This window comes from Salmo salar, unplaced genomic scaffold (genome assembly GCF_905237065.1).
Source record: "Salmo salar unplaced genomic scaffold, Ssal_v3.1, whole genome shotgun sequence".
NCBI lineage: Eukaryota > Metazoa > Chordata > Actinopteri > Salmoniformes > Salmonidae > Salmo > Salmo salar.
The window spans coordinates 35,879-46,614 of NW_025548503.1; the positions used below are offsets into that span (position 1 = coordinate 35,879).

The 10,736-nt window shown below is 40.3% G+C and overlaps 1 protein-coding gene across 1 annotated transcript; it reads left to right on the forward strand.

Annotated features, from left to right (window-relative positions):
• The first annotated feature begins 2,595 nt into the window (after positions 1-2,595).
• Positions 2,596-5,000, forward strand: LOC106591245 (GTPase IMAP family member 9-like). Its single transcript, XM_014182464.2, has 5 exons — positions 2,596-2,716; positions 2,899-2,967; positions 3,094-3,168; positions 3,674-3,751; positions 3,845-5,000. Exons 2-5 carry the CDS (start codon positions 2,961-2,963, stop codon positions 4,933-4,935), a joined length of 1,251 nt encoding a protein of 416 aa, XP_014037939.2. The 5' UTR covers positions 2,596-2,716; positions 2,899-2,960; the 3' UTR covers positions 4,936-5,000.
• The last annotated feature ends 5,736 nt before the right edge of the window (positions 5,001-10,736 follow it).

A 10,736-nucleotide genomic window follows, 5' to 3' on the forward strand; every position in this document is an offset into this window, starting at 1 on the left:
ACCGCGGTCCTGCTTCCGTTGTTACGGTCATCACTGCTTTACCAAAATCCATGTTTATTTTTCAAATCTTGTTTAGTGTTCTGGGGCCGCATGTGTGTCTGGGGCGTATTTATAAGACGTCTGCCTCCAACACATAGCCCCCCGGACATTCCTAATTCATAGACAACAACTCTAAGAGCAATAAAATAGGGGGGTGTGGGGGCCATCCTCTTTGAAATGTTCAAAAACAACCCCCCCAGTTCAATGAGGTCCCTACACATCAATCATGATCACCACTTCAAAGAGATGCAATATAGATATAAAATTACACACACTCTAACACGTGACAGATGAAACTATATGACCCTAACCACGTGACACCTTCCCGCCAGGATGTCCTGACCGGATGCCCTTATTTGGGCATGTACGCCCCAGCCGGACATAGGGTCATAAATCAAGATTTTGACCGATGCCGTCTACTTTATTCTCTCTGTAGTTTGGTCAGGGCGTGGCAGGGGTGTGTTTGTTTTGTGTTGTCGGGTTTTTTGGGGTATTGTTCTATGTTTTGTATTTCTATGTTCTTTCTATGTTGTGTATTGCTTTGTGTTGGCCTGGTATGGCTCTCAATCAGGAACAGCTGTTCATCGTTGTTGCTGATTTGGAGTGATTCTTAGGTAGCCCTTTTTTCACATGCCTTTTGTGGGAAGTTGTTTTTGCATTGCTATGGTTAGCCTGCAATACTGTTTAGCTGTCGTTCGTTTTTTCAGTTTCTTGTTTTGTGTAATGTTCTAATAAAAGTATTATGAGCATTCACGTACCTGCTGCATTTTGGTCCAATCCTTACGACAATCGTGACAGTTTCTTTACATTTATCAATACTCTCCCCAAATGTTCTCAAGGTAGGTTGGATTAAGATGTATAGATGTTCTTCAATTTATCCAGAATTTTCATATTATAGATCTCCCACAAAATATCAGCCATATAACTCAACATTTCACACATCAAATTTAAAATAGAATCATCTTGAATTTAGCTTGATGTCTTATTATGAAGCATTCAGTCATTCTCAGACTGCTCACATAGTAGTGCTGCTTACATCTCTTTCCCTAGATGTACATTAGCAATGAATGTGATGAACAGTCATTCCAATATGATGTATGGTATTTCATTAAATTATGTATTGAGACAGAAATTCAATGAACAATAATAACTAATACATTCTGTTTTACATGATCATTATTCATGACTCTCCATCTTGGATAATGGATGATCAGTATTAGGTGAGTAATTACTTATTTGTCTGTTTTGTTTATTGACAACCAATAACACAAGACAAAGAACAGACCAGAGTGTTAATCTGATACTATAAAAACTACAGGCCTTGTGAACAGCAGTGTGTCTTCTTCAAGGCTACAAATTAAATCAGTTTCTTTACATTTATCAATACTCTCCCCAAATGTTCTCAAGGTAGGTTGGATTAAGATGTATAGATGTTCTTCAAATTATCCAGAATGTTCATATCATAGATCTCCTACAAAATATCTGCCATAGAGCCCAATGCTGGTTATCACTAACAATGAAAATAATAATTTGATCAGAGATAGGCCAATAACAAAACAACATTATTTATGAAGTTAACCAGATCTCATTGGTGTCCACAGTCCCTACATGAGGGAGGCTTGAGTGACAGGAGAAATGTGATTGGTCCTGTTTGTTCTGTATATAGTGATGTAGTCTACCACACAGAACTCACCTCTCTGTTTTACACCGTAGCCTCAGGATCACAGTATTTACAACATGAGACCCAGGAGGACAAGCTGAAGAGGGAGGCATCAGCTGGTGAGCTTGGTAAGTATGAGAGAGTCTGGAGGAGAGAGGTTTGAATCAGGGAACATGAGTGATGTCATTCAGTTTTTCAGACTAATTCATTTGTAATGTATCAAATAGTCAATAGACCAGTTGATGATTGGTTCAGCTCAGATAACTGTTGACTGTAGGAAATAATTACAAATAATTGTACCACCTCCGTCAAATGATAATGGCTTTATAGGTATACTATTGAATTAATTAACAAATGACTTATTCAAACAACCAATTAAATATGTTAATTGCTGTCTCTCAGAGTTGAAGATGGAAAAAGAATTAAAAGAGATATTAAGACAGGAGATGATGAAACAACTAGAGGAGAAAGACACACAACTGGATGATATGACCCAGGAAGTGAGAGAGAAAGAGAGACTCCTGGAGGAGAAGAACCAGATAATGGGACAGAGGGAGAAACTATTAGAAGAGAAAGAAAACCAACTGGAAGAGAAAGACAAGCAACTAAAGGACAGAGACATTCAACTAGAGATACTGAGAAAGAACCTGCAGGACAAGAACAGCCAAGTAGAGAACTTCAGAGTCCTACTGCAGGACAAAGACCTTCAACTAGAGGACAGCAACCACAGACTGGGAGAGAAGGACAGACTACTGGAAGAGAGAGACAAACAGCTGGAAGAGAGAGACAAACAGCTGGAAGAGAGAGACAAACTACTGGAAGAGAAGGACAAACTACTGGAAGAGAGAGATAAAGTACTGGAAGAGAGAGACAAAGTACTGGAGGGAAAATAAAATGAACTAAAAGAGAGGAGGCAGGAAGTAGAAGAGAAAGATAACCTACTAGAGGAGAGAGAGAAGCAGTTAAAGGAAAGAGACAAACAGGTGGAGGATGTCAACAATGAAAATGCTGAACTGGGTAAGATTATTCACACCATTAATATATTTAGTCTTCTGTACTTTCCTCAATTCTCAGGTTATTGTCGACTCTCCACTGAGCTGTGAATATTGTTGTCCATCACTTCATACTTTCCCTCTGCATCATATTTCTGTCTAAAGTCTAAAACACAGAATTCAGATCCTAGTCCTTTGTTATTTCAGCTCAACAGATATGTGATGTGAAGACTGAGGTAGAGAGACTGAGAAGAGAGATCTCAGCCCAGATGACTGGTGAGTGAGATATGTGATACTTAACATTTCAATAGAAACCCAGAACTCCCCTTCAGTAGGTCTATGTGTCTTCATGTGTCACTGAGGTAAATGTTCCCATTCTAAATGGTTGTTCTATTATTTTAGAACATGGAGAGACGTCAGATACAGGTTCCATACTCCCAGTCAGGAGGAGAGACAGCAAGGAGCTTCCTCCATACAGTGAGTTATCAATATTGTCCTGTTGTCTCCTACTGTTTCTAGTCTATAGTGGACCATCCTCCACTTAGTGAGTTATCAATATTGTCCTGTTGTCTCCTACTGTTTCTAGTCTATAGTGGACCATCCTCCACTTAGTGAGTTATCAATATTGTCCTGTTGTCTCCTACTGTTTCTAGTCTATAGTGGACCATCCTCCACTTAGTGAGTTATCAATATTGTCCTGTTGTCTCTTACTGTTTCTAGTCTATAGTGGACCATCCTTCACTTAGTGAGTTATCAATATTGTCCTGTTGTCTCCTACTGTTTCTAGTCTATAGTGGACCATCCTTCACTTAGTGAGTTATACATGTTGTCTCAAACTGTCATCAATCTTGATATTCTCTATTTTCTCCAATAATCTATATTTCACTATGATGTGTAATGTATTTGTAGTTTGTTTATTCTATGTTTTAAATGTGTCTCTGATGAGTCAGTATGTTGACCAGTTCTCTATGTTGTGTTACAGTGGGAGGAGAGACCTCAGATACAGACCCCACACTTCCACTGAGGAGGAGAAACAGCATGGAGTTACATCCTCCAGATAGTGAGTTATGGATGTAGATTATATTATATTTGACACTGTTGTACATCCTCCAGAGAGTCAGAGTGTTGATCAGTGCTGTGTGTTGTGTTGCAGTGGGAGGAGAGAGCAGCAGTCCAGACTCCCCAGTGTCTCCCAGTGTGTCTGAGCTGAGACTGGTGCTGCTGGGGAGGACTGGGGCTGGGAGGAGTGCAGTAGGAAACACCATCCTGGGCAGAGAGGAGTTTGGGGCCCAGGCCAGCCTCTCTGTAGTGACCCAGAGGAGTAAGAGGAGAGAGGGGGACGTGTGTGGGAGGCGGCTGGTGCTGGTGGACACTCCAGACTGGTTCTGTCCTGGACTCTCTCTGGAGGAGATGAGACAAGATGTGGGGCTCTGTGTCCATCTGTCTGCCCCGGGACCCCACGCCTTCCTCCTGGTCATACCAGTGGAGCCCTCTAAGGGGGAGGACAGAGGGGAGCTGGAGAGAATAGAGGAGATGTTTGGGGAGGGTTTTTGGGGACACACTGTGATTCTATTCACCCATGATGATGGCCTGAAAGAGCAGAGCATTGAGGAGTTTCTCCAAGCAGGAAGTCAGGACCTCCAGCAGCTTGTAGAGAAAAGTGGGAGCAGGTACCACGTCCTCAACATTAAGGACAGGGCCCATGGCACTCAGGTATCAGAGCTGCTGGATCAGGTAGAGGAGATGGTGGCAGGAAACAGAGAGAGATTCTACAGCAGTCAGACCTACCAGGAGGCGGAGGACCAGGTTAGAGAGATGGAGGGAAAGATCCAGAGAGAGAGAGGAGAGAGGAAACAGAGGGAGGAGAGAGACTTGAGAGAGAGACTTGAGAAGGAGTTGCAGGACTCTCTGATAAAGATAGAGGGAGTGATCCAGGAACATGAGGGAGATATCAGAACACTCAGTGAAAGAACCAGTGAACTGGAGAGACAGGTGAAAGAAGAGAGGGATGAGGAGAAGAAAAGAGAGCTGGAGAGGGAGCTGAAGAGGGAGTCTGATAGGAGGAAGGAGATGGAGAGAAAGCTGGAGAGATTTAGAGAGAAGAGGGAGAATGAGAGGAGGGTGATGGAGGAGAGACACAGACAGGAGATAGAGGAGATGATGGAGAACTATGAAGGAGAGGCCAGAGTTGAAGCAGAGAGAAACCTGATGATTGTCCTTTATTTTTTTTTAATTTTTTTTTAACCTTTATTTAACTAGGGAATTCAGTTAAGAACAAATACTTATTTTCAGTGACGGCCTAGGAACAGTGGGTTAACTGCCTTGTTCAGGGGCAAAATGACATATTTTTACCTTGTCAGCTCGGGGATTCGATCTTGCAACCTTTCGGTTGCTAGTCCAACGCTCTAACCACTAGCAGTTGTCCATTCAACACCTGACTCCAATACTTGATTCCAACTCTTTTTTTTGATATCCAAACAGACAGAGAGAAATATAAGTATTATGTTGCTTGTTTTACTATATAGAAATTGTTTTGTTGCTTTGTATCACACATAGTATATGTTACTTCAACAATATTGTATTAAATCAGGATCACTAAATACCATATCAGTGGTTATGTTGTACAGTAGTAAGCACACTTTGGATTACATTTTCTGTCCCCAAAAATACCTTGATCTTCACAATATATTGTGAATAATGTTGTAACTTTTCATTTACGATGTATGTAAGATGTCCCCTTTTAAATGTTCTGGTTATTTATTGGAGCTTTGTCCTTTGAGAGGGCTGTTTTTACATCAGAAACTGTATTTATTTAAGACTGTTGGTTCCACTTTTCTGGGCTCCGTTATTTACTTAACAAATAAGGAACACTCAAAATGTGCACTTATATATCATAACAATTTTAATCAAAATACAGCTGTAGACAGAAGTCAAAAATCAAACATCACACATACAGCTGATGTCTCTCCTGAGTTCTGCAAAATAGGAAAAGTCCAAGTTCCTTTTATTTTGCTTGCAGTCAACCCCTAGTGATGTAACTGCCTATGTCATTACCTTCTACTCATGAGACCAAGCCCATTCATACCCAGCAATACAAACATTAATTCCAGTGTTAAAGGCTCAGCAGTAAATGTCCACTCCCCAAGTTGATTTATAGTGGTATGTCTGACTAGTCTCGTATCTCTTTTACTCCCCTGCAGGGAGTAAAAGAGATACGAGACTAGTCAGACATACCTGTGTATATCTGTGTCTAAGAATATATTTTACCCTTGAGGTTCTTTCTCACAGACATCCTGTTATGATGCAATAACTCACACATCACTCAGACCGTGTCTTTATAAGAGGCAGAGACTAGAAAAGAACTGTGGAACAATATTAAACCTTATAATGTTATATATATATATATATATATATATATATATATATATATATATATTGTTAATCTGTAGTCTAGGACCCTATAAATGTAGTGGGGGAGGGGTCTTATAACCCTTCCCCTTCTATTAATACAACATAAGCATAGTCAATTATTATAATACATTAAACATTTGGTGCAGCCTTTATCATGACCCCAAGTTGACCCCAACAAGACACATATTGATGTCAAAAGTCAATGGTGCCACCTGACAATGATTTTAAAAGGCAGGATAATGATGATTTAAATACTTTCACTTTCCACATCTGTCTACACTTGTAAGATATCCAGACACAAAGCATGTCTGACTACCTCCAGAGGGGTTCAGGAAAATCACAATCACATCATAATGTGTCTTTTAACCTCTCTGGGCTAGGCGGGACGAATTCGTCCCACCTACGCAACAGCCAGTCTAATCCAGTGGCGCGATTTTCAAATACCTTAGAAATGCTATTACTTCAATTTCTCAAACATATGACTATTTTACAGCTATTTAAAGACAAGACTCTCAACCTCTTACATCTAGACGTTCCGCTAGCGGAACACCTGCTCCAATATCCAATGATAGGCTAATTACAAATTCCTCAAAAATACAAAAACTTCAATTTTTCAAACATATGACTATTTCACAGCATTTTAAAGACAAGACTCTCCTTTATCTAACCACACTGTCCGATTTCAAAAAGGCTTTACAGCGAAAGCAAAACATTAGATTATGTCAGCAGAGTACCAAGCCAGAAATAATCAGACACCCATTTTTCAAGCTAGCATATAATGTCACAAAAACCCAGAAGACAGCTAAATGCAGCACTAACCTTTGATGATCTTCATCAGATGACACACCTAGGACATTATGTTATACGATACATGCATGTTTTGTTCAATCAAGTTCATATTTATATCAAAAAACTGCTTTTTACATTAGCATGTGACGTTCAGAACTAGCATACTTCCGGGAACTTCCGGGGAATTTGCTAACAATTTACTAAATTACTCACGATAAACGTTCACAAAAAGCATAACAATTATTTTAAGAATTATAGATACAGAACTCCTCTATGCACTCGATATGTCCGATTTTAAAATTGCTTTTTGGTGAAAGCACATTTTGCAATATTCTAAGTACATAGCCCAGCCATTACGGGCTAGCTATTTAGACACCCGGCAAGTTTAGCACTCACCAATATCAGATTTACTATTATAAAAGTTTGATTACCTTTTGTTGTCTTCGTCAGAATGCAATCCCAGGACTGCTACTTCAATAACAAATGTTGGTTTGGTCCAAAATAATCCATCGTTATATCCGAATAGCGGCGTTTTGTTCGTGCGTCCCAGACACTATCCGAAATGGTAAATCAGGGTCGCGCATGGCGCAATTCGTGACAAAAAAATCTAAATATTCCATTACCGTACTTCGAAGCATGTCAACCGCTGTTTAAAATCCATTTTTATGCCATTTTTCTCGTAAAAAAGCGATAATATTCCGACCGGGAATGTCCATTTAGCTAAACAGAGGAAAGAAAACAAAGCTTTTGGTCGACGCGGGCACGAGCCTGAGTCTCACAGTAATGTAACCAGCCACTACCCAAACGAGCTACTTTTTTTCAACCAGAGCCTGCAAAGCCACGATTCAGCATTTTGCCGCCTTCTGAGAGCCTATGGCAGCCGTAGGAAGTGTCACGGGAAAGCTAAGATCCTCACTCTTCAATAAACAGAGACAAGAAGAACGACACCTTGTCAGACAGGCCACTCCCTGCATGAAATCTTCTCAGGTTTTTGCCTGCCATATGAGTTCTGTTATACTCACAGACACCATTCAAACAGTTTTAGAAACTTTAGGGTGTTTCCTATCCAAAGCCAATAATTATATGCATATTCTAGTTACTGGGCAGGAGTAGTAACCAGATTAAATCGGGTACGTTTTTTATCCAGCCGTGAAAATACTGCCCCCTAGCCATAACAGGTTAATCTAACCACACTGTCCGATTTCAAAAAGGCTTTTCAACGAAAGCAAAACATTAGATTATGTCAGCAGAGTACCCAGCCAGAAATAATCAGACACCCATTTTTCAAGCTAGCATATAATGTCACAAAAACCCAAACCACAGCTAAATGCAGCACTAACCTTTGATGATCTTCATCAGATGACAACCCTAGGACATTATGTTATACAATACATGCATGTTTTGTTCAATCAAGTTCATATTTATATCAAAAACCAGCTTTTTACATTGGCATGTGACATTCAGAACTAGCATACCCCCCGCAAACTTCCGGGGAATTTACTAACAATTTACTAAATTACTCACGATAAACGTTCACAAAAAGCATAACAATTATTTTAAGAATTATAGATACAGAACTCCTCTATGCACTCGATATGTCCGATTTTAAAATAGCTTTTTGGTGAAAGCACATTTTGCAATATTCTAAGTACATAGCCCAGCCATCACGGGCTAGCTATTTAGACACCCGGCAAGTTTAGCACTCACCAATATCAGATTTACTATTACGAAAGTTTGATTACCTTTTGTTGTCTTCGTCAGAATGCACTCCCAGGACTGCTACTTCAATAACAAATGTTGGTTTGGTCCAAAATAATCCATCGTTATATCCGAATAGCGGCGTTTTGTTCGTGCGTCCCAGACACTATCCGAAATGGTAAATCAGGGTCGCGCGCATGGCGCATTTCGTGGCAAAAAAATTCTAAATATTCCATTACCGTACTTCGAAGCATGTCAACCGCTGTTTAAAATCAATTTTTATGCAATTTATCTCGTAAAAAAGCGATAATATTCCGACCGGGAATCTTCTTTTCGGCAAACAGAGGAAAAATCACAAAGACGGGGGCGGCCAGGGCGGCCACTTGAGAAAGGCGATAATGTGTTTCAGCCTGGGGCTGGGATGACGACATTCAGGTTTTTCCCGGGCTCTGAGCGCCCATGGAAGACGTAGGAAGTGTCACGTTAGAGCAGAGATCCTTTGTAAAAGATAGAGATGGCAAAGAAGTTCAAGAAGTGGTCAGACAGGCCACTTCCTGTAAAGGAATCTCTCAGGTTTTGACCTGCCATTTCAGTTCTGTTATACTCACAGACACCATTCAAACAGTTTTAGAAACTTTGGAGTGTTTTCTATGCAAAGCCAATAATTATATGCATATTCTAGTTACTGGGCAGGAGTAGTAACCAGATTAAATCGGGTACGTTTTTTATCCAGCCGTGAAAATACTGCCCCCTAGCCATTACAGGTTAATCATAGCCTCAATTTTGTCCCGCACATTGAATATATTTGCGGAGAGTTCATGCAATCCTAGATTCAGATCATTCAGGCGAGAAAAAAACATCACCCAGATAGGCCAGTCGTGTGAGAAACTCGTCATTGTGACGATCATCAAAAGGAGTAGACCAAGATGCAGCGTGGTAAGTGTTCATGTTCTTTTATTATTACTCAGAACACTAAATCAAAATAATAAACAAATGGAAAACGAACATCACAATCTACAGGCTAACTAAGCAGTACAAAAACAAGATCCCACAACTCAAGGAGGGAAAAGGGCTGCCTAAGTATGGTTCCCAATCAGAGACAACAATGGACATCTGCCTCTGATTGGAAACCACACTCAGCCAAAACAAAGAAATAGAAAAACTAGATTGCCCACCCCACCTCACACCCTGACCTAACCAAACTAGAGGAAAATAAACGTCTCTCTAAGGTCAGGGCGTGACAGTCATCATGCAAGCAGTCAGACAAGTGAAAATTATGGTCAGTAAAGAAAACTTTAAACTCGTCTCTCAATTAAAAAAAAAAGGTGTCAATACTTTGCCCCTTAATAACCAGTGCACTTCTGTATGTTATAAAAGCGTTTAATGGTCGCTGCTATATCATTGCATAGTGAAGAAAATACACGAGAGTTCAGGGGCCTTGCTTTAACCTGTTATGGCTAGGGGGCAGTATTTTCACGGCCGGATAAAAAACGTACCCGATTTAATCTGATTATTACTCCTGCCCAGAAACTAGAATATGCATATAATTGTTAGCTTTGGATAGAAAACACTCCAAAGTTTCTAAAACTGTTTGAATGGTGTCTGTGAGTATAACAGAACTCATTTGGCAGGCCAAAACCTGACAAGATTCCATGCAGGAAGTGCCCTGTCTGACAATTTCTTGCCCTTCTTAATTATCTCTATCCATTACAGGGGATCTCTGCTGTTACGTGACACTTCCTACGGCTCCCATGGGCTCTCAGAAGGCGACAAAAAGCTGAATCGTGGCTTTGCAGGCTCTGGCTGAAAAAAAGTAGCGCGTTTGGATAATGGCTGGTCACAGTACTGTGAGACTCAGGCTCGTGCCCGAGTTGACCCCATGCTTTATTTTCTTTCGTCTGTTTACCTAAACGCAGATTCCCGGTCGGAATATTATCGCTTTTTTACGAGAAAAATTGCATAAAAATTAATTTTAAACAGCGGTTGACATGCTTCGAAGTACGGTAATGGAATATTTAGAAATCTTTTGTCACGAAATGCTGCATGCTCGTGACCCTTATTTACAATTCGGATAGTGTCTTGAACGCACGAACAAAACGCCGCTATTTGGATATAACAATGGATTATTTTGAACCAAACCAACATTT

Bases quoted from the DNA above. Each gene is read 5' to 3' on its own strand.
- LOC106591245 (XM_014182464.2), top strand. The intron at 3,169-3,673 runs GTGAGTTATCAA...GTTGTGTTACAG, and splicing joins CAAGGAGCTTCCTCCATACA to TGGGAGGAGAGACCTCAGAT. The intron at 3,752-3,844 runs GTGAGTTATGGA...GTTGTGTTGCAG, and splicing joins GGAGTTACATCCTCCAGATA to TGGGAGGAGAGAGCAGCAGT.